At 48.0% G+C, this 21,222-nt stretch overlaps 1 protein-coding gene across 4 annotated transcripts in view; it reads left to right on the top strand.

Annotated features, from left to right (window-relative positions):
* Positions 1 to 21,222, top strand: part of LOC140190270 (uncharacterized) — a 103,526-nt gene that overhangs the window by 29,878 nt on the left and 52,426 nt on the right. For 3 of the 4 annotated variants that reach the window (XM_072246852.1, XM_072246854.1, XM_072246850.1), the window contains exon 1: positions 16,140 to 16,358. The exons of the other annotated variant lie outside the window; for it this stretch is intronic. In XM_072246852.1, the coding sequence (XP_072102953.1) occupies positions 16,319 to 16,358 (40 nt within the window). In that variant the 5' untranslated portion in view covers positions 16,140 to 16,318. Of the gene's footprint in view, positions 1 to 16,139; positions 16,359 to 21,222 lie in introns of those variants that run through there. 4 annotated transcript variants of the gene reach the window in all.

Genomic DNA, 21,222 nt, shown 5'->3' with positions numbered 1-21,222 from the left:
AGTGGTGCATGCCAGCTCGATTTCAATGGTCAAGAGAAATTTTGATAGGTGCACGGAGGGCTATGGTCCTGGTAAAGGTTGATGGGAGTAGGCAGTTTAAATGGTTCAGCACAGACTAGATGGGCCAAAGTGCCTGGTTCTGTGCTTTAATTTTCTATGACTCTAAAACTTCTAGAGGAAATAATTAAGGGCAGGCATTAAAATTGTAGACCATTCATCAAAGGCACTAGGTTAGGAAACTCACTACGCAACTCTTGATTAATCGAAGTTCACCCTTTTTTGTCTCTGCTCAAACAACAACATAACTATGTTGACCACAGGTCAACAACTCAAAACATGAATTCTACTGTTCCCTTTCTACCAATAATCACTCAGACCACTTTTCCAATTTATTACACCGAAATAGGGGATCTCCGTTTGCCAGTTGATCAGTTCTTTCTTCTACTGGCCCCTGGCCTGGGGATTTTTCCTCGCAATGGTGCATGCCAGGAATTATTGCTATTTTGCATTTGAAGCCTCTGCTTTTATACACATTCCTTTTCAGTTCAAATGTTTCATTTTAGTATTATTGGCTATGCGTCATCGGACTGACCTATAACACCTTCCCACTGGATGTCATCCAAGGTTTATACAAATTTATGTCTTAGGTGACTTTTTTTGTTCTCTTTGATTCTGGTTCAAGCCATTTAAACCAGGTCACTCAACAAACACAAAATGCTGAAGGAACTCATCAGGCCAGGCAGCATTATGGAAAAGAGTACTGTCAACGTTTCGTACTGAGACTGTTCATCAGGACTGGAGAAAAAAAAGATGAGGAGTCAGAGTCAAATAGTGAAGGGAGGGGAGGAAGAAACATAAGGTGATGGGTGAAACTGGAAGGGGTGAAGTAAAGAAGTGGAAAGTTGATTGGTGTAAGAGGTATGGGCTGGAGAAGGAGGAATCTGATAAGAGAGGTCTCGGCTTGAAACACCACCTGTGCTCTTTTCCATTGTGCACGACATACAGCTTATCCGAAAATGATCTCAGGTTTAGCAGGTCAGTAGTAAAGACTCCTTGTGTCCACATTCAATTGCTCTGATCATATTTTCCCAGAGCAAGAATCTGTTCTTGAACAGTTCACAAGATGGAGGTTACAGAGCAGCTTCACAAAATGACAGCCTCCATCTCCTTCAATCACATGTCAAGAACAAAGACAATTGGTTTTTCTGCTTCCACTATCCTTGACCTATTCGAGTTTAATGTTTTCTTCCATATTTAAACTCCTCCATGGCCAGCAAAATAGGGATTCAAATTTTCAGCAGAGAAATTTAAAATAATGTTTTTCATTTGGAAGAGACAACTTAAAACCAGAACTTTATGGTATCAAATTAGAAAGTGTGGATACCTTTACATCTTTAGGAATTTAGTTTGATAAAAGACTCACGTGGTCAACATATATTAAGGAAATAATAACCAAAAATAAAGAAGTGCTCAATGTTCTGAGGTGTTTAAAGGGAAAGGAATGGGGAGGTGGTAGGAAGTCCTTAAAAGCAATATATATTTGGGTCTAAGTTCATAGCTCCTATACCTACATTGGTTGATAGTATGGCATTGATGCATTGAGGATAGTTGAGGCACTGAGCTCAAAGGTCAAATGGTTATGTTGCAACTTCATAGAACTCTGGTTGGTCCACAGCTGGAATTTTGCATACAGTTCTGATCACCCTACTATAGGAAGGATGTTGAGGCTTTGGAGAGGGATGGAGAAGAGGTTTACCGGGATGCTGCCTGGCTTAGAGGGCATGTGCTATCACAGGACACTGGATAAACTTGTGTTGTTTTCTCTCAAACAGAGGAGGCTGAGGGGAGATGAAATAGAGGTTTATAAGATTATGAGATGCATAGACAGAGTAGACAGGGATATCTTTTTCCCAGGGTAGAAATATATAATACCAGAGGGCATAGACCATAAGATATAGGAGCAGAATTAGGCCATTTGGCCCATCGAACACACTGCCATTTCATCATGGCTGATCCAATTTTCCTCTCAGCCCCTATCTTCTGCCTTATCTCCATATCCACTCATGCCCTGACCAATCAAGAATCTATCAGCCTCTACCTTAAATATACATAGTCTTAGTTTCCACCGCTGCCCGTGGCAAAGAATTCCACAGATTCATCACCATCTGGCAAAAGAAATTCTTCCTCATCGCCATTCTAAAAGGATGCCCCTCTATTCTGAGTCTGTCCTCTGGTCTTCGAGTCTCCCACCATAGGAAACACCCTCTCCATATCCACTCTATGAAGGCCTTTCACCGTTCAATAGGTCTCAATGAGGTCACCGCTCATTCTTCTGAATTCTAGTGATTACAGGCCCAGAGCCATCAAGCGCTCTTTATATGACAAACCATTCAATCCTGGAATCATTTTCGTGAATCTCCTTTGAACCCTCTCCAGTTTCAGCACATCCCTTCTAAGAAAATGGGCTCAAATCTGCTCACAATACTCCAGTGCTTTATAAAGTTTCAACATTACATTCTATTCTATTCCTCTGGAGATGAATGCTAATGTTGCATTTGCCTTCCTCACCACAGATGCAACCTGCAAATTAACCTTTGGGGAATCCTGCACAAGAACCTTTGCACCTTCATGTTTTGTATTTTCTCTCCATTTAGAAAATAGTCAACCCTTGATTTCTTCTACCAAAGTGCATGACCATACACTTCCCAACACTGTATTCCATCTGCCATTCCATTGCCCACGCACCTTATCTGTCTGAGTTTTTCTGTAGCCTCTCTACTTCTTCAAAACTACCTGCCCCTCCATTTATCTTCATATTGTCTGCAAACTTTGCAACAAAACCATCAATTCCATCATCTGAATCATTGACATATAATGCAAAAAGAACTGGTCACGAAACAGACCGCTGTGGAACACCACTAGTCACTGGCAAGCAGCCAGAAAAAGGTTCCCTTTTTCCTATTCTTTGCCTCCTGCTAATCAGCCACTGCTTTATCCATGCTATAATTACCATGGCTCATAGCTTGCTCAGCAGGCTAATTGTGGCAAAAGGCCTTTTGAAAATCCTAGTACACAACATCAGCTGCTTCTTATTAGTCTATCTTGCTTGTTAGTTCTACAAAGAATTTCACCAGATCTGTCAGGCAAGATTTTCCCTTGAGGAAATCATGCTGACTATGGCCTATTTTATGGTGTACCCTGAGACCTTATCCTTGATAATCAACTCCAACATCTTCCCAACCACTGAGGACACACTAACTGGTTTATAGTTTCCTGTCTTCTGCCTCTCTCCCTTCTTGAACAGTGGAGTGACATTTACGATTCTCTAGTGTTCTGGAACCATTCCAGAACCTAGTGATTCTTGAAATGAAAGATTATTACTAATGCCTCTATGATCTCTTCAGCCACCTCTTTTAGAACTCTGGGGTATACACCATCTGATCCAGGTGACTTATCTACCTTCAGACCTTTCAGTTACTCAATAACCTTCCCTCTAGTTATGGTAGCTTCACACAGTTAATGCCCCCTGACACCTGGGACTTCCTCCATACTATTAGTGCCTTCCACAGTGAAGACTGATGCAAAATACTTATTCAGTTTGTCAGCCATTTCATTGTCCCCCATTACTACCTCTCCAGCATTGTTTTCCAGTGGTCTGATATCTACTCACATCTCTTTTGCACTTCATGTATCTGAAGAAACTTTTGGTATCCTCTTTAACATTATTGGCTGCCTACTTTTGCATTCCATCTTTACCCTTTTAATTACTTTTTTAGTTCCCTTCTATTGGTATTTGAAAGCTTCCTAATCCTCTAACTTCCCACTAATTTTTGCTCTATTATATTCCCTCTCTTTGGTTTTGATGTTGGTTTTAACTTCTCTTGTTAGCCATGGTGACTTCTTCCTCTTTGGGATATCTATATCCTGTGCCTTCTGAATTGCTTCCAGAAATTCCAGCCACTGCTGCTCTGGCATCATTCCTGATAGTGTTCTTTTCCAATTAATTTTGGCCAACTCCTTTCTCATGCCTCTGCAATTCCCTTTACTCCACTGTAATACTGATATAGCTGACTTTAGTTTCTCCTAGGTGTTGGCACGTGGCCAAGTGGTTAAGGCATTCGTCTAGTGATTCGAAGGTCGCTAGTTCGAGCCTTGGCTGAGGCAGCGTGTGTGTCCTTGAGCAAGGCACTTAACCACACATTGCTCTGTGACGACACCGGTGCCAAGCTGTGTGGGTCCTAATGCCCTTCCCTTGGACAACATCGGTAGCGTGGAGAGGGGAGACTTGCAGCATGGGCAACTGCTGGTCTTCCATACAACCTTGCCCAGGCCTGCACCCTGGAAACTTTCCAAGGCGCAAATCCATGGTCTCATGAGACTAACGGATGCCCATAAAAAGTTTCTCCTTCTCAAATTTTAGGGTGAATTCGATCATATTATGATCACTTTCCCCTCAGGGTTCCTCAACCATAAGCTCTCTAATTAATTGTGGTTCATTGCAGAACACCCAATCCAGAACAGCTGATCCTCTAGTGGGGCAAACAGTGAGCTGCTCTGAAAAGCCATCTTGTAGACACTCTAGAAATTCCTCCTCCTGGACTCAATAGATAATAGAAAATAGGTGCAGGAGTAGGCCATTTGGCCCTTTGAGCCAGCACCGCCATTCACTGTGATCATGGCTGGTCATCCACTATCAGTATCCAGTTCCTGCCTTATCCCCATAACCTTTGATTCCACTATCTTTAAGAGCTCTATCTATCTCTTTCTTGAAAGCATCCAGAGACTTGGCCTCCACAGCCTTCTGGGGCAGAGCATTCCATATATCCACCACTCTCTGGATGAAAAAGTTTTTCCTCAACTCTGTTCTAAATGGTCTACCCCTTATTCTTAAACTGTGGCCTCTGGTTCTGGACTCACCCATCAGCGGGAACATGCTTCCTGCCTGCAGCGTGTCCAATCCCTTAATAATCTTATATGTTTCAATAAGATCCCCTCTCAGCCTTCTAAATTCCAGAGTATACAAGCCCAGTCGCTCCAATCTTTCAACATATGACAAGTTCCGCCATCCCGGGAATTAACCTTGTGAACCTACGCTGCACTCCCTCAATAGCAAGAATGTCCTTCCTCAAATTTGGAGACCAAAACTGCACACAGTACTCTAGTTGTGGTCTCACCAGGGCCCTGTACAGCTGCAGAAGGACCTCTTTGCTCTTATACTCAATTCCCTTGTCATGAAGGCCAGCATGCCATTAGCTTTCTTCACTGCCTGCTGTACTTGCATGCTTGCTTTCAGTGACTGATGTACAAGAACACCTAGATCTCATTGTGCTTTCCCTTTTCCTAACTTGACTCCATTTAGATAATAATCTGCCTTCCCGTTCTTACCACCAAAGTGGATAACCTCACATTTATCCACATTAAACTGCATCTGCCCACTCACCCAGCCTGTCCAAGTCACCCTGCATTCTCATAACATCCTCCTCACATTTCACACTGCCACCCAGCTTTGTGTCATCGGCAAATTTGCTAATGTTACTTTTAATTCCCTCATCTAAATCATTAATATATATTGTAAACAGCTGCGGTCCCAGCACTGAACCCTGCGGTACCCCACTGGTCACTGCCTGCCATTCCGAAAGGGACCCGTTAATCGCTACTCTTTGTTTTCTGTCAGCCAGCCAATTTTCAATCCATGTCAGTACTCTGCCCCCAATACCATGTGCCCTAATTTTGCCCACTAATCTCCTATGATCTTCCCAATCTACCTGCATACTGAAGTCCCCCACGATGATTGTAACATTGCCCTTTTGGCATGCATTTTCTTTCTCCCGTTATAATTTGTAGGCAACATCCTTACTACTGCTTGGGGATCTGTATATAACTCCCATCAGAATCTTTTCACCCTTGCAGTTCCTTAACTCTATCCACAATCACTCAATATGTTTTGACCCTATGTCACCTCTTTCTAATGATTTGATTTCATTTTTTACTAACAAAGCAATGCAGCCCTGCCCGCTTTCTTGCCTATCCTTTCTAGACGATGTGTATCCTTGGACATTAAGCTCCCAGCCATGATTCAGTGATGCCTGAAACATCATACCTGCCAATATGCAATGAATGTGAAGGGGATAGATTCAAAGGGACTGTGAGAGTGGTGGATGTTGAAATCTGTTACTTAGTATGGTGGTAGAGGCGAATACATTAGAGGCTTTTAAGAGACATTTAGATAGGCACCTGGATATGAGGAAGATGGAGAGATATGGAGATTATGTAACATAGAAACATAGAAAATAGGTGCAGGAGTAGGCCATTCGGCCCTTCGAGCCTGCACCACCATTCAGTATGATCATGGCTGATCATCCAACTCAGAACCCCGCCCCAGCCTTCCCTCCATACCCCCTGACCCCCGTAGCCACAAGGGCCATATCTAACTCCCTGTTAAATATAGCCAATGAACTGGCCTCAACTGTTTCCTGTGGCAGAGAATTCCACAGATTCACCACTCTCTGTGTGAAGAAGTTTTTCCTAATCTCGGTCCTAAAAGGCTTCCCCTCTATCCTCAAACTGTGGCCCCTCGTTCTGGACTTCCCCAACATCGGGAATAATCTTCCTGCATCTAGCTGTCCAATCCCTTTAGGATCTTATACGTTTCAATCAGATCCCCCCTCAATCTTCTAAATTCCAATGAGTACAAGCCCAGTTCATCCAGTCTCTCTTCATATGAAAGTCCTCCCATCCCAGGAATCAATCTGGTGAACCTTCTTTGTACTCCCTCTATGGCAAGGATGTCTTTCCTCAGATTAGGGGACCAAAACTGCACACAATACTCCAGGTGTGGTCTCACCAAGGCCTTGTACAACTGCAGTAGTACCCCACTGCTCCTGAACTCGAATCCTCTCGCTATAAATGCCAGCATACCATTCACCTTTTTCACCGCCTGCTGTACCTGCATGCCCACTTTCAATGACTGGTGTATAATGACACCCAGGTCTCGTTGCACCTCCCCTTTTCCTAATCGGCCACCGTTCAGATAATAATCTGTTTTCCTATTTTTGCCACCAAAGTGGATAACTTCACATTTATCCACATTAAATTGCATCTGCCATGAACTTGCCCACTCACCCAACCTATCCAAGTCACCCTGCATCCTCTTAGCATCGTCCTCACAGCTAACACTGCCACCCAGCTTCGTGTCATCTGCAAACTTGGAGATGCTGCATTTAATTCCCTCATCCAAGTCATTAATATATATTGTAAACAACTGGGGTCCCAGCACTGAGCCTTGCGGTACCCCACTAGTCACCGCCTGCCATTCTGAAAAGGTCCCGTTTATTCCCACTCTTTGCTTCCTGTCTGCTAACCAATTCTCCACCCACACCAATACCTTACCCCCAATACCGTGTGCTTTAAGTTTGCACACTAATCTCGTGTGGGACCTTGTCAAAAGCCTTTTGAAAATCCAAATATACCACATCCACTGGTTCTCCCCTATCCACTCTACTAGTTACATCCTCAAAAAATTCTATGAGATTCGTCAGACATGATTTTCCTTTCACAAATCCATGCTGACTTTGTCCGATCATTTCACCGCTTTCCAAATGTGCTGTTATCACATCCTTGATAACTGACTCCAGCAGTTTCCCCACCACCGACGTTAGGCTAACCGGTCTATAATTCCCCGGTTTCTCTCTCCCTCCTTTTTTAAAAAGTGGAGTTACATTAGCCACCCTCCAATCCTCAGGAACTAGTCCAGAATCTAACGAGTTTTGAAAAATTATCACTAATGCATCCACTATTTCTTGGGCTACTTCCTTAAGCACTCTAGGATGCAGACCATCTGGCCCTGGGGATTTATCTGCCTTCAATCCCTTCAATTTACCTAACACCACTTCCCTACTAACATGTATTTCGCTCAGTTCCTCCATCTCACTGGGCCCTCTGTCCCCTACTATTTCTGGAAGATTATTTATGTCCTCCTTAGTGAAGACAGAACCAAAGTAATTATTCAATTGGTCTGCCATGTCCTTGCTCCCCATAATCAATTCACCCGTTTCTGTCTGCAGGGGACCTACATATGTCTTTACCAGTCTTTTCCTTTTTACATATCTATAAAAGCTTTTACAGTCCGTTTTTATGTTCCCTGCCAGTTTTCTCTCATAATCTTTTTTCCCCTTCCTAATTAAGCCCTTTGTCCTCCTCTGCTGAACTCTGAATTTCTCCCAGTCCTCAGGTGAGCCACTTTCTCTGGCTAATTTGTATGCTTCTTCCTTGGAATTGATACTATCCCTAATTTCTCTTGTCAGCCACGGGTGCACTACCTTCCTTGATTTATTCTTTTGCCAAACTGGGATGAACAATTGTTGTAGTTCACCAATGCAACTTTTAAATGCTTGCCATTGCATATCCACCGTCAATCCTTTAAGTGTCATTTGCCAGTCTATCTTAGCTAATTCACGTCTCATACCTTCAAAGTTACCCCTCTTTAAGTTCAGAACCTTTGTTTCTGAATTAACTATGTCACTCTCCATCTTAATGAAGAATTCCACCATATTATGGTCACTCTTACCCAAGGGGCCTCTCACAACAAGATTGCTAATTAACCCTTCCTCATTGCTCAAAACCCAGTCCAGAATAGCCTGTTCTCTAGTTGGTTCAAAAAACCATCCCGCATACATTCCAAGAAATCCTCTTCCTCAGCACCTTTACCAATTTGGTTCACCCAATCTACATGTAGATTGAAGTCACCCATTATAACTGCTGTTCCTTTATTGCACACATTTCTAATTTCCTGTTTAATACCATCTCCGACCTCACTACTACTGTTAGGTGGCCTGTACACAACTCCCACTAGCGTCTTCTGCCCCTTAGTGTTACGCAGCTCTACCCATATCGATTCCACATCTTCCCGGCTTATGTCCTTCCTTTCCATTGCGTTAATATCTTCTTTAACCAGCAACGCCACCCCACCTCCCCTTCCTTCATGTCTATCCCTCCTGAATATTGAATATCCCTGAACGTTGAGCTCCCATCCCTGGTCACCCTGGAGCCATGTCTCTGTGATCCCAACTATATCATAATCATTAATAACAATCTGCACTTTCAATTCATCCACCTTATTATGAATGCTCCTTGAATTGACACACAAAGCCTTCAGGCGCTCACTTACAACTCTCTTAGCCCTTATACAATTATGTAGGTGGGAGGGATTAATTTTTTTTTAAACAATGCACTTTTTCGCTGGTTTGGCACAATATTGTGCACAGAAGGGACTGTCCCTGTGCTGTGCTGTACTGTTCTATGCTCTATATGAGTGGTGGGGTGGAGATCTCTACCACAGGAGGTGTAAGGTGCTTCTTCTCTCCACTAGCCTGCGGGTCACCCTTGGGCAAGATGTAGCATCTGCTTAGACCGCCCCCTATCCCCACTCAGATCAGTCATTTGAAGCCATGGAAGCAGGTGGTGGATGGTCGTATAAGCAGCTGGTGCATATCACAACTCCTGGTTCTGCGACCCATGACGCCAGGCAGACAATCTCTGAAGAGTATTGATAATGGCTGGGGACATCTGGCTTGTGAATTCACTGCCCCAAGGAAGGCAATGGCAAATCACTTCTGTGGAAATATTTGCCAAGAACAATCGTAGTCATGGAAAGTCCATAATCGCCCACGTTATACAACATGGCCATAGTTGGATGCATCAGCAAGGGAGATGAGGCAGAGTACAGGGCTACGGTAGGAAACTTCGTCACATGGCGTGAGCAGAATTACCTGCAGATTAATGTGAAAAAGACTAAGGAGCTGGTGGTAGACCTGAGGAGAGCTAAGGTACCGGTGACCCGTTTCCATCCAGGGTGTCAGTGTGGACATGGTGGAGGATTACAAATACCTGGGGATACGAATTGACAATAAACTGGACTGGTCAAAGAACACTGAGGCTGTCTACAAGAAGGGTCAGAGCCGTCTCTATTTCCTGAGGAGACTGAGGTCCTTTAACATCTGCCGGACGATGCTGAGGATGTTCTATGGGTCTATGGTGGCCAGTGCTATCATGTTTGCTGTTGTGTGCTGGGGCAGCAGGCTGAGGGTTGCAGACACCAACAGAATCAACAAACTCATTCATAAGGCCAGTGATGTTGTGGGGATGGAACTGGACTCTCTCACGGTGGTGTCTGAAAAGAGGATGCTGTCTAAGTTGCATGCCATCTTGGTCAATGTCTCCCATCCACTACATGATGTACTGGGTGGGCACAGGAGTACATTCAGCCAGCGACTCATTCCACCGAGATGCAACACAGAGCGTCATAGGAAGTCATTCCTGCCTGTGGCCATCAAACTTTACAACTCCTCCCTTGGAGGGTCAGACACCCTGAGCCAATAGGCTGGTCCTGGACTTATTTCATAATTTACTGGCATAATTGACATATTACTATTTAACTATTTATGGTTCTATTACTATTTATTATTTATGGTGCAACTGTAACGAAAACCAATCCCCCCCCGGGATCAATAAAGTATGACTATGACTATGACTATGGCACGTAATGATGATGATGATGACTATCACACAGTACACTCAAGAAACTGTATATAATTCAAAGTTAAGGTTAATCAGTAGGCCAATAAGGACGACAGCAGTGACAGCACTGCGGGTGGAATTGGGAGAGATACCTCTGGAACCGAGAAGATCTCAGCATGCATTAATATATTGAGAAATCCACAAGATTCGGAGAAAATAATCCAACTAAGCTTTCAGATCCATGCTGGGAAAAGGAAAGAAAGGAAATTTGATGTTTTCCCAGACTATTGAAGGGAAACCAGAAAAGACAGGAATTGGTAATAAGGCAGTGAGTGTTACACTCCTTTTTTCCTGGAGTGCCTCCACGGTGTGTGATGTTTGCTCTGCTCCAGGCTTCGTGGCTGTGAACTCCGCGATGTTTTGCCCTGCTGTGTGATGAGCTAAGGCTGAGGCTGTGGGCCTGCTCCGGGCTTCCTGTCTATGGACTCCCTTTCATTCTGAATGCTGTTGACAGCTTTTATTCTTTGCACAATTTGTGTCCCCCCCCCTCACCCAGCACTGTGCATTGGATGTTTGTTGGTCATTCATCTTTAAAGGGTCCTTTTATGGTTTCTTGTTTTGTGGTTGCCTGTAAAGAAACAAATCTCAAGGTTGTATAATCTCTGATAATAAACGTACCTTGAATTTGAAACACCAGAGGTGGATCTTAAGTTATTCAAAAGGAGACAGAAAAATAAAGTGATTTATCAAAAGTGAACTTTTCAAAAAATGTGGAGAAAGTAAAGGAATGAAGAAAGAACGGGAAGACACAGCTGCCTGTAAGGAATTTGTACGTTCCGCTCGTGACCGCTTGGGTTTTCTCCAGGTGCTCCTGTTTCCTCCCACAGTCCACAGATATACTGGTTAATAGATTAATTGACCATTGTAAATTGTCTCGTGATAGGTGCAGATTAAACTGGGGGATTGCTGGGCAGTGCGTCTTGAAGGGCTGGAAGGGCCTATTCCACACCTGTATCTCAATAAATAAATCAAATAACACACACAAAAAATGCTGGTGGAATGCAGCAGGCCAGGCAGCATCTATAGGAAGAGGTACAGTCGACGTTTCGGGCCGAGACCCTTCGTCAGGGCTAACTGAAAGAAGAGATAGTAAGAGATTTGAAAGGGGGAGGGGGAGATCCGAAATGATGGGAGAAGACAGGAGGGGGAGGGATGGAGCCAAGAGCTGGAAAGTTGATTGGCAAACGGAATACAAGGCTGGAGAAGGGAGAGGATCATGGGACAGGAGGCCTAGTGAGAAAGAAAGGGGGAGGGGAGCCCATTATAGTGAGAGGGACAGAGGGAGAAAAAAGAGAGAGAGAAAAAAGGGGGAAATAATAAATAAACAAACAAACAAACAAATAAATAAATAAGGGATGGGGTACAAAGGGGAGGTGGGGCATTAATGGAAGTTAAAGAAGTCAATGTTCATACCATTAGGTTGGAGGCTACCCACATGGAATATAAGGTGTTGTCCCTCCAACCTGAGTGTGGCTTCATCTTGACAGTAAAAGAGGCCGTGGATAGACGTATCAGAATGGGAATGGGACGTGGAATTAAAATGTGTGGCCACTGGGAGATGCTGTTTTCTCTAGTGGACAGAGCGTAGGTGTTCAGCGAAATGGTCTCCCAGCCTGCGTCGGGTCTCGCCAATATATAGGGAGCACCGGACGCAGTATTTCACCCCAACCGACTCACAGGTGAAGTGTCGCCTCACCTGGAAAGACTGCCTGGGGCCCTGAATGGTAGTGAGGGAGGAAGTGTAAGAGCATGTGTAGCACTTGTTCTGCTTACAAGGATAAGTGCCGGGAGGCAGATCGGTGGGAAGGGATGGGGGGGACGAATGGACAAGAGAGTTGAGTAGTGAGCGATCCCTGCGGAAAGCAGAAAGGGTTGGGGGAGGGAAAGATGTGCTTAGTGGTGGGATCCCTTTGGAAGTGGCGGAAGTTACGGAGAATTATATGTTGGACCCAGAGGCTGGTGGGGAACTCTGGAATGAAAAGTCTCATCGTGAGAGCAAATACGGCGGAGATGGAGGAATTGTGAGAAGGGGATGGCATTTTTGCAAGAGACAGGGTGGGAAGAGGAATAGTCCAGGTAGCTGTGAGGAAAGAAGTGGGATGGTTGAGGAATGCAAGAAACAGCAGGAGGGAGGAGCTGATAATATCAAGATTGAAGTTTTTGGCACCTGATTAAATAGCACATTGAAGAAATACAGAAATGGGAGGTGTGAGGGGACAGAGAGAGGGGAAGAATGGGGGAAAGGGGAGAAGGGAGGGGAAAAGAGGGAGGAAAATCCGAAGTGGGAGAGGATGGACGTGTAGAAGGTGGGTAAGATGGGAGGAGATGAGGTGAAGATGGTTGGGGAATGAGAGGGGAGGAGAGGAGATAGGGCTAGTGGTAGGGAGAGGGATGGGGTGGGTTGTGCATGTGGAGAGAGGAAATGTGGTGGGGAGAGTATGAAAGAGTGGGCTAGTGGAAGGGGTGGGGAGGGGAAAGAAATGGGAATTAGAGGGAGGAGAGAGATGGAGGAGGAGGGGAGGGGAGATTAGGGAGGGAAGATTCACACAGGGAGAAAGAAAGAGGGTTGGAAGAAGGACAGGGAGGGAGGCAAAAAAGGTGGGGGCGTGGCACTGTTGATCAGAGTTAGTGTCACAGCTGCAGAAAAGGTGGACGTCATGGAGGGATTGTCTACGGAGTTTCTGTGGGTGGGGGTTAGGGACAGGAAGGGGTCAATAACTTTACTGGGCATTTTTTATAGGCTGTGCAATAGTAACAGGGATATCGAGGAGCAGATAGGGAAGCAGATCCTGGAAAGGTGTAATAATAACGGAGTTGTCGTGATGGGAGATTTTAATTTCCCAAATATCGATTGGCATCTCCCTAGAGCAAGGGGTTTAGATGGGGTGGAGTTTGTTAGGTGTGTTCAGCAAGGTTTCTTGACACAATATGTAGGTAAGCCTACAAGAGGAGAGGCTGTACTTGATTTGGTATTGGGAAATGAACCTGGTCAGGTGTCAGATCTCTCAGTGGGACAGCATTTTGAAGATAGTGATCAAAATTCTATCTCCTTTACAATAGCATTGGAGAGAGATAGGAACAGACAAGTTAGAAAAGTGTTTAATTGGAGTAAGGGGAATTATGAGGCTATCAGGCAGGAAATTGGAAGCTTCAACTGGGAACAGATGTTCTCAGGGAAAAGTATAAAAGAAATATTTCAAATGTTCAGGGGATATTTGTGTGGAGTTCTGCATAGGTACGTTCCAACAAGACAGGGAAGTTATGGTAGGGTAGAGGAACCGTGGTGTACAAAGGCTGTGATAAGTCTAGTCAAGAAGAAAAGAAAAGCTTACAAAAGGTTCAGAGAGCTAGGTAATGTTAGAGATCTAGACGATTATAAGGCTAACAGAAAGGAGCTTAAAAAGGAAATTAGGAGAGCCAGAAGGGGCCATGAGAAGGCCTTGGCAGGCAGGATTAAGGAAAACCTCAAGGCATTCTACAAGTATGTGAAGAGCAATAGGATAGGACGTGAAACAATAGGACCTATCAAGTGTGACAGTGGGAAAGTGTGTATGGAACCGGAGGAAATAGCAGAGGTACTTAATGAATACTTTACTTCAGTATTCACTATGGAAAAGGATCTTGGTGATTGTAGTGATGACCTGCAGCGGACTGAAAAGCTTGAGCATGTAGATATTAAGAAAGAGGATGTGCTGGAGCTTTTGGAAAGCATAAAGTTGGATAAGTCACTGGGACAGGATGAGATATATCCCAGGCTACCATGGGAGGTGAGGAAGGAGATTGCTGAGCTTCTGTCGATGATCTTTGAATCATCAGTGGGGACGGGAGAGGTTCCGGAGGATTGGAAGGTTGTGGATGTTGTTCCTTTATTCAAGCAAGGGAGTAGAGATAGCCCAGGAAATTATAGACCAGTGAGTCTTACTTCAGTGGTTGGTAAGTTGATGGAGAAGATTCTGAGAGGCAGGATTTATGAACATTTGGAGAGGTATAATATGATTAGGAATAGTCAGCATGGCTTTGTCAAGGGCAGGTTGTGCCTTATGAGCCTGACTGAATTTTTTGAGGATGTGACTAAACACATTGATGAAGGAAGAGCAGTAGATGTAGTGTGTATATGGATTTCAGCAAGGCATTTGATAAGGTACCCCATGCCAGGCTTATTGAGAAAGTAAGGAAGCGTGGGATCCAAGGGGACATTGCTTTGTCCCCTTGGATCCAGAACTGGCTTGCCCACAGAATGCAAACAGTGGTTGTAGATGGGTCATATTCTGCATGGAGGTCGGTGACCAGTGGTGCACCTCAGGGATCTGTTCTGGGACCCTTACTCTTCATGATTTTTATAAATGACCTGGATGAGGAAGTGGAGGGATGGGTTAGTTAGTTTGCTAATGACACAAAAGTTGGAAGTGTTGTGGATAGTGTGGAGGACTGTCAGAGGTTACAGTGGGACATTGATAGGGTGCAAAACTGGGCTGAGAAGTGGCAGATGGAGTTCAACCCAGATAAGTATGCAGTGGTTCATTTTGGTAGGTCAAATATGATGGCAGAATGTAGTATTAATGGTAAGACTCTTGGCAGTGTGGAGGATCAGAGGTCCGAGTCCATAGGATGCTCAAAACAACTGCGTAGGTTGACTCTGTGGGTAAGAATGCATATGGTGTATTGACGTTCATTAATTGTGGAATTGAATTTAGGAGCCGAGAGGTAATGTTGCAGCTATATAGGATCCTGGTCAGACCCCATGGAGTACTGTGCTCAGTTCTGGTCGCCTCACTACAGGAAGGATGTGGAAACCATAGAAAGGGTGCAGAGGAGATTTACAAGGATGTTACCTGGACTGGGGAGCATGCCTTATGAAAACAGGTTGAGTGAACTCGGCCTTTTCTCCTTGGAGCGACGGAGGATGAGAGGTGACCTGATAGAAGTGTATAAGATGATGAGAGTCATTGATCCTGTGGATAGTCAGAGGCTTTTTCCCAGGGCTGAAATTGTTGCCACAAGAGGACACAGGTTGAAGGTGCTGGGGAGTAGGTACAGAGGAGATGCCAGGGGTAAGTTTTGTACACAGAGAGTGGGAGTGCGTGGAATGGGCTGCCGGCAACGGTGGTGGAGGTGGATACGATAGGGTCTTTTAAGAGACTTTTGGATAGGTACATGGAGCTTAGAAAAATAGAGGGCTATGGGTAAGCCTATTTCTAAGGTAGGGACATGTTCGGCACAACTTTGTGGGCCGAAGGGCCTGTATTGTGCTGTAGGTTTTCTATGTTTCTAAGGCAGGGAGAGGGAAGTATTCCAGAGTGACAGAAAGAAGGGCTTGGAGGGAGAGTGGGAAGGTCTAGAGAGGGGCAGTGTGAAGTTACAGATTTAGAGGGAAGGGGTCCAGAGGGAGAGAGCGAAGGAAAGTGGGAGAGGTTAGAGACACAGAGGGAAGGGGGAGAGAGTGGGAGTGGAAGGAGAGAGAACAAGAGCAAACTGTATTGTGCCGTAGTTTTTCTATGGTGAGAGGGAGGTGTGGATTGGGGATGCAGGATGAAGGGGGTGGATCGTGAAAGTGAAAGTGAAACGGAGTATTTGCGAAAGGCGAATAAGACCAGGAGCAGGGGTCAGTTACAGTGAAGACGGCGCAAGTCGCGAACAGACCCTCTGGAAGTTGGTACCCGGGTTCCGCTCCAGCCTCTGAGGAGATCCCAGCTCTCCCACTTCGGCCACGGCGGGTCTTGGAATCCCAGGGAATAGCAGGCGGATGGAGAGGAGGAAATCTCCACCGGTCACTGGGAATCCGGGTAAGGGAAGGCGACACTGCCCCCTGGGGTCCGGTTCGTGCCGCAGCAACGGCGTTAGCTTGCTGGTATCTGCAGGGAATCCGACTGCGACAGGCTTCCCACTGACATCGCAGCTTCCTCCCTTTATGGCCGGGAATCCTTACGGGGAGGGGAGCCAGAACGTCTAACCATCACTGGAAATGGGAATGGGAAGCGGGTGGAGAGGAACAGGGGGAGAGTGGAGAGGAGAGGGAGGGAGGGGGAGAAGGGAGAGAGAATAGTAGTAAAGGAAAGGAGGGGAGCAGATGGAGGGAGGGTAGGCAAGAAGGGAGAGGAGACGGAGAGATGGAAGGGCAGAGACAAGAGGAAGGAGAGATGGAGATGGAGGAGCGAGACCCTGAGTTAAAGGGGGGAGGGTGAGGAGAGAGGGAGAGAGAATTTTCCTGAATTTTAATTTCTGCTCTCCGTATATCTGCCTCCATTCCTCCGCCTCACCATGCTCTCTCTCTTCCTTATTGGCACCATTAATCATCCCACTCACTTGGTGAATCCCTCTCATTCATTCCCATATCCTTCGCAAGAAGCTCTTTCTCCCTTAGTCATTTTGTGTCACCCTCTCACTATCCCTGTCACTCCCATCTCTGCCAATAATGTCACTCTACAGCAGTCTCTCACCTCACCTTTCCTATCACCTCTCGCCCTCCTCTCTCTTTCCCACAATCTCTCAGTCACACACTGTCGTGGATATACCCTCTCTACCCCTCTCCATTTTATAGCGTCCCTCACTGTATTTCACTGATTGTACAGCCCCCACCCCTCTCTCTCCTCCTCCCTCTCCCCCACTCTCCCTTCCCTCTCTCTTCCCCTCTCCCCTCCCTCTTGATCTCCCACTCTCTCTCCCCCACCCCTCTCCCCTCCTTCTCCCCTCTCCCCTCCCTCTCCCCTTCCTTCTCTCCTCCCTCTCTCCCCTCCCCCTCCTTCTCCCCTCTCCCCTCCCCCTCTCTCCATCTCTCCCCTCCCTCCCACCCACCATCCCTCTCTCTATACACTTCTGTCTCACACTCCATCTCTCTCCCACTCCATCTATCTGAGTCCATTTCTCTCCCCATTCCCTTTCTGTCTCTCCCCATTCCCTTTCTCTCTCTCCCAATCTCCCTCCCTCTCATATTCTGTCCACTCCCCCCTCCCTCTCTTCCATTCCCACACACCCCCTCTCTCTCACACCATACATCTCCATCTCTTCCCCTACTTCTCCCTCCCACCCTCTTTCCACCCCTTCTCTCCCTCCACCTCTCTCCCCTCCTCTTCCTCACCCTCCCGCTCTCTCCACCCCACTCTCTCTTCCCCTCCCTCTCTCCAAACCCATGTCTCTCTACCCCTCCCTCCCTCTCTCCTCTTCTCTTTCTCCCTTTCCCATACTTACCCCTTCCTCTCTATCCCCCTCCCTCTTTCACCCCTCCTGCCCACTCTCCCACCTCTCTCACACTCTCCTCTTCCCCACTCTACCCCTCACCCCACCCCTGCTCTCCTCACAACCTCTCTCCTCTTTCTCCCCCCTCCCCTCCTCTCTCTCCCCTCCTCCCCTTCCCTCATCCCCCTCCCATCCCTCTCGGTCCACCCACTCTCCCCCTCCTTCTATCCACCCTCCTTCTCTCTCTCACATCCCATCTCTCTCCTTCTCTATCTCTCCCCCTCTCTCTCTCCTCTCTCCCTCCCACACTCTCTCCCCCACATCTCACTCTCCTCATCTCCCCAGTCCCTTTGCCTACCTCCCCCTCTCCATCCCCACCCTCTCCTCCCAGCCCTCCTTCCTTCTCTCTACTCCATTTCTCTCCACCCTTACTGTCTCTCTCTCCTCCTCCTCTTCCATTCTCTCTTCCCCTCCCTCTCCCAACCCATCCCTCTCCTTCCCCTTCCCTCTCTCTCTCTCTCACACATCCCTCTCTGCTCCTTCCCTCTCTCTGGACCCTCCACCTCTCTCCCCCTCTCTCCCGCTGTCTACACCCTCACTCCCCTTCTGTCTCCCCATCCCACACTCTCCCCTCCCTCTCTCTCCACCCTCTCTGTAACCTCCATCTTTTTCCACCTCCCTTCCCCCTCCTGCTTTCTCACTCTCTCTCATAACCTCTCCCAGCACCACACCCCACCTCACACTCCCTCTCTCTCCTCCCCATCACAGTCCTCCTCCCTCACTCTCACCCCACTTTTCCCCTCCCTCTCTCTCTTGCTCCCCTTCACTCCACCCTACCTCTCTCCCGTCCCTCGCTCTCCATCCATCTGTCCCTCTCTCCATATCCCGTCATCTCCCTCCTCTGTCTCTCCCGTTCCCGCTCTCTTCCCACCTCTCTTTCTCTCCTTCCCTCTCCCCTTCCCCTCTCTCCCTTCCCCTCTCTCCCCTTCCCCCTTCTCTCCCCTTTCCCTCTCTCCCTTCCCTCTCCCTCTCACCTTTCCCTCACTCCCCTTCCCTCTCTCCCCTTCCTCTCTCTCTCCTTCCCCTCTCTCCCCCTTCCTCTCTCTCCCCTTCCTCTCTCTCCCCTTCCTCTCTCTCCCCTTCCTCCCTCTCCCTTTCCCTCTCCCCTTCCCTCTCTCCCCTTCCCTCTCTCCCCTTCCCCTCTCTCCCCTTCCCCTCTCTCCCCTTCCCTCTCTCCCCTTCCCCTCTCTCCCCTTTCTCTCTCTCTCCTTCCTCTCTCCCCTTCCTCTCTGTCTCTCCTTCCTCTCTCTCCCTTCCCTCTCTCCCCTTCCTCTCTCTCCTTCCCCTCTCTCTCTCCCCTTCCCTCTCTCCCCTTCCTCTCTCTCCCCTTCCTCTCTCTCCCCTTCCTCTCTCTCCCCTTCCCTCTCCCCTTCCCTCTCTCCTTCCTCTCTCCCCTTCCCCTCTCTCCCCTTCCCCTCTCTCCCCTTCCCCTCTCTCCCCTTCCCCTCTCTCCCCTTCCCTCTCTCCCCTTCCCTCTCTCCCCTCCTCTCTCCCCTTCCCTCTCTCCCCTTCTCTCTCTCTCCTTCCTTTCTCTCCCCTTCCCTCTCCCCCTTCCTCTCTCTCCCCTTTCTCTCTCTCCCCTTCCTCTCTCTCCCCTTTCCCTCTCTCTCCCCTTCCCCTCTCTCTCCCCTTCCTCTCTCTCCCCTTCCTCTCTCTCCCCTTCTCTCTCTCCCCTTCCTCTCTCTCCCCTTCCTCTCTCCCTTCCCTCTCTCCCCTTCCCTCTCCCCTTCCCCTCTCTCCCCTTCCCCTCTCCCCCCTTCCCTCTATCCCCTTCCCCTCTCCCCCTTCCCTCTCTCCCCTTCCCCTCTCTCCCCTCCTCTCTCCCCTTCCCTCTCTCTGCTTCCTCTCTCCCCTTCCCTCTCCCCTTCCTCTCTCTCCCCTTCCCTCTCTCCCCTTCCTCTCTCTCCTCCCCTCCCCTTTCCTCCATCACACTCCCATGTACCCCTCACTCTCTCTCTCCATCTATCTCTCCACCTTACCTCTCTCCCTCCACCCTCTCACTTCCTCCCCTTCTCCCTTTTCCCACCTGACTTTCCTGCTCTTTCTTTCTCCCCATCTCTCTCACCCCCTCCCACTCTCCCCTCCCTTTCTCCCCTCCATCTCCTTCTCTCCTCCTTCCAACATCCACACTCTCCCTCCCTCTATCACCCCTTCTATACCTATTTCCCCCTCCCCTCCCATCCCCTTCCTCACTCTCTCCCACTCCACTTCCACTCCCTCCCCTCAACATTCGCTGCCCCTCCTTCACTGACTACCTTCTCTTCACTGCTCCCTTTCTCTCCACCCTCACTGTCTCTCCCTCCACCCTCTACCTCACCCTCCCCTCCTCCTCTTTCCCTCTCTCACTCTCTTACCCTTCCTCTCTCTCAACCCATCTCTCTTTCCTTCTCCCTCCCCCTCTCCCTTCGGATCCCTCTCTTGCTCCCTCTCTCTCCTACCTGCCACCCCCTCCTGGTCTCTCCACCCTGTTTATCCCACTCCCCTCTCTCCGTCTCTCGCACCCCTCATTCTCCCAACCCCACCTCCCCTCCCCTACCTCCCTATCTTCCTCTCTCTCCTCATCATGCTCCCCTCCCTCATACATCCCTTCACCCACCCCCACCCCTACCTCTCTCCTCTTCTCACTCTATCTTATCTCTCACTCCACCCTATTTCCTCCTTCCCCCCTCCCCTCTCGTCTACCCCTTCCTCTCTCCCCTCCCTCTTTCTTCTCCCCTCCCATCTCTCTCTCCTCCCCCTCCCCATCTCTCTCCCTCTACTCTCTCTGCACCCTATCTCTCTGGGCCCCTCCTCTCTCCACCCTCACTATCCATCCCACTGTCCCTCGATATATCCTTCCTATCTCCCTCCTCCCTCTCTCACCTCCTCCCCCTCTTCTCCCCATCCCTCTTATCCCTTCCCTCTTTCTCCCCTACCGTCACTCTCTCCCTCCCACTCACCCCACCCTACCTCTCTCCCCAACCTACCTCTCTCTCCACCCTCACTCCCAGGTCCACCTGTTCCTCTCTACATCCCTCCCTCTACCTCTCTCCTCTGTCCCTCACTCTCTCCCCTCTCTAACCCCCTCTCCCCTTAATGCTCCCACCCTCTCTCTCCCACTCCCCCTCACTCTGTTTCCCCCTCCCACTCTCATCCTTTCCTCTAACCCCCCCGTCAATAGCCCCTCTTACTACTCCCCTCTGTAAGTTCCCCTCAAACCCTCTCCCTCTACCTGCACACTCTTTCCACTGTCTCACCCCTCTGTCTCCCTCTCCCCCTCCCTCTCTCCCATCTCTGTCTCTCTCTTCCCACTCTCTCACTCTCCCCTCCCTCTTGGCTTCTCTCCCCACTCCTTCTCTCTCCTCCCTCCTCTCTCCCCTCCATTGACCTCTCTCCTACCCCATCTCTCCTCGCCTCCATACCCATCCCTCTCTC

The sequence above is a fragment of the Mobula birostris genome, chromosome 29, assembly GCF_030028105.1.
Source record: "Mobula birostris isolate sMobBir1 chromosome 29, sMobBir1.hap1, whole genome shotgun sequence".
Classification (NCBI taxonomy): domain Eukaryota; kingdom Metazoa; phylum Chordata; class Chondrichthyes; order Myliobatiformes; family Myliobatidae; genus Mobula; species Mobula birostris.
This window is presented reverse-complemented; position numbering and strand designations above follow the sequence as displayed.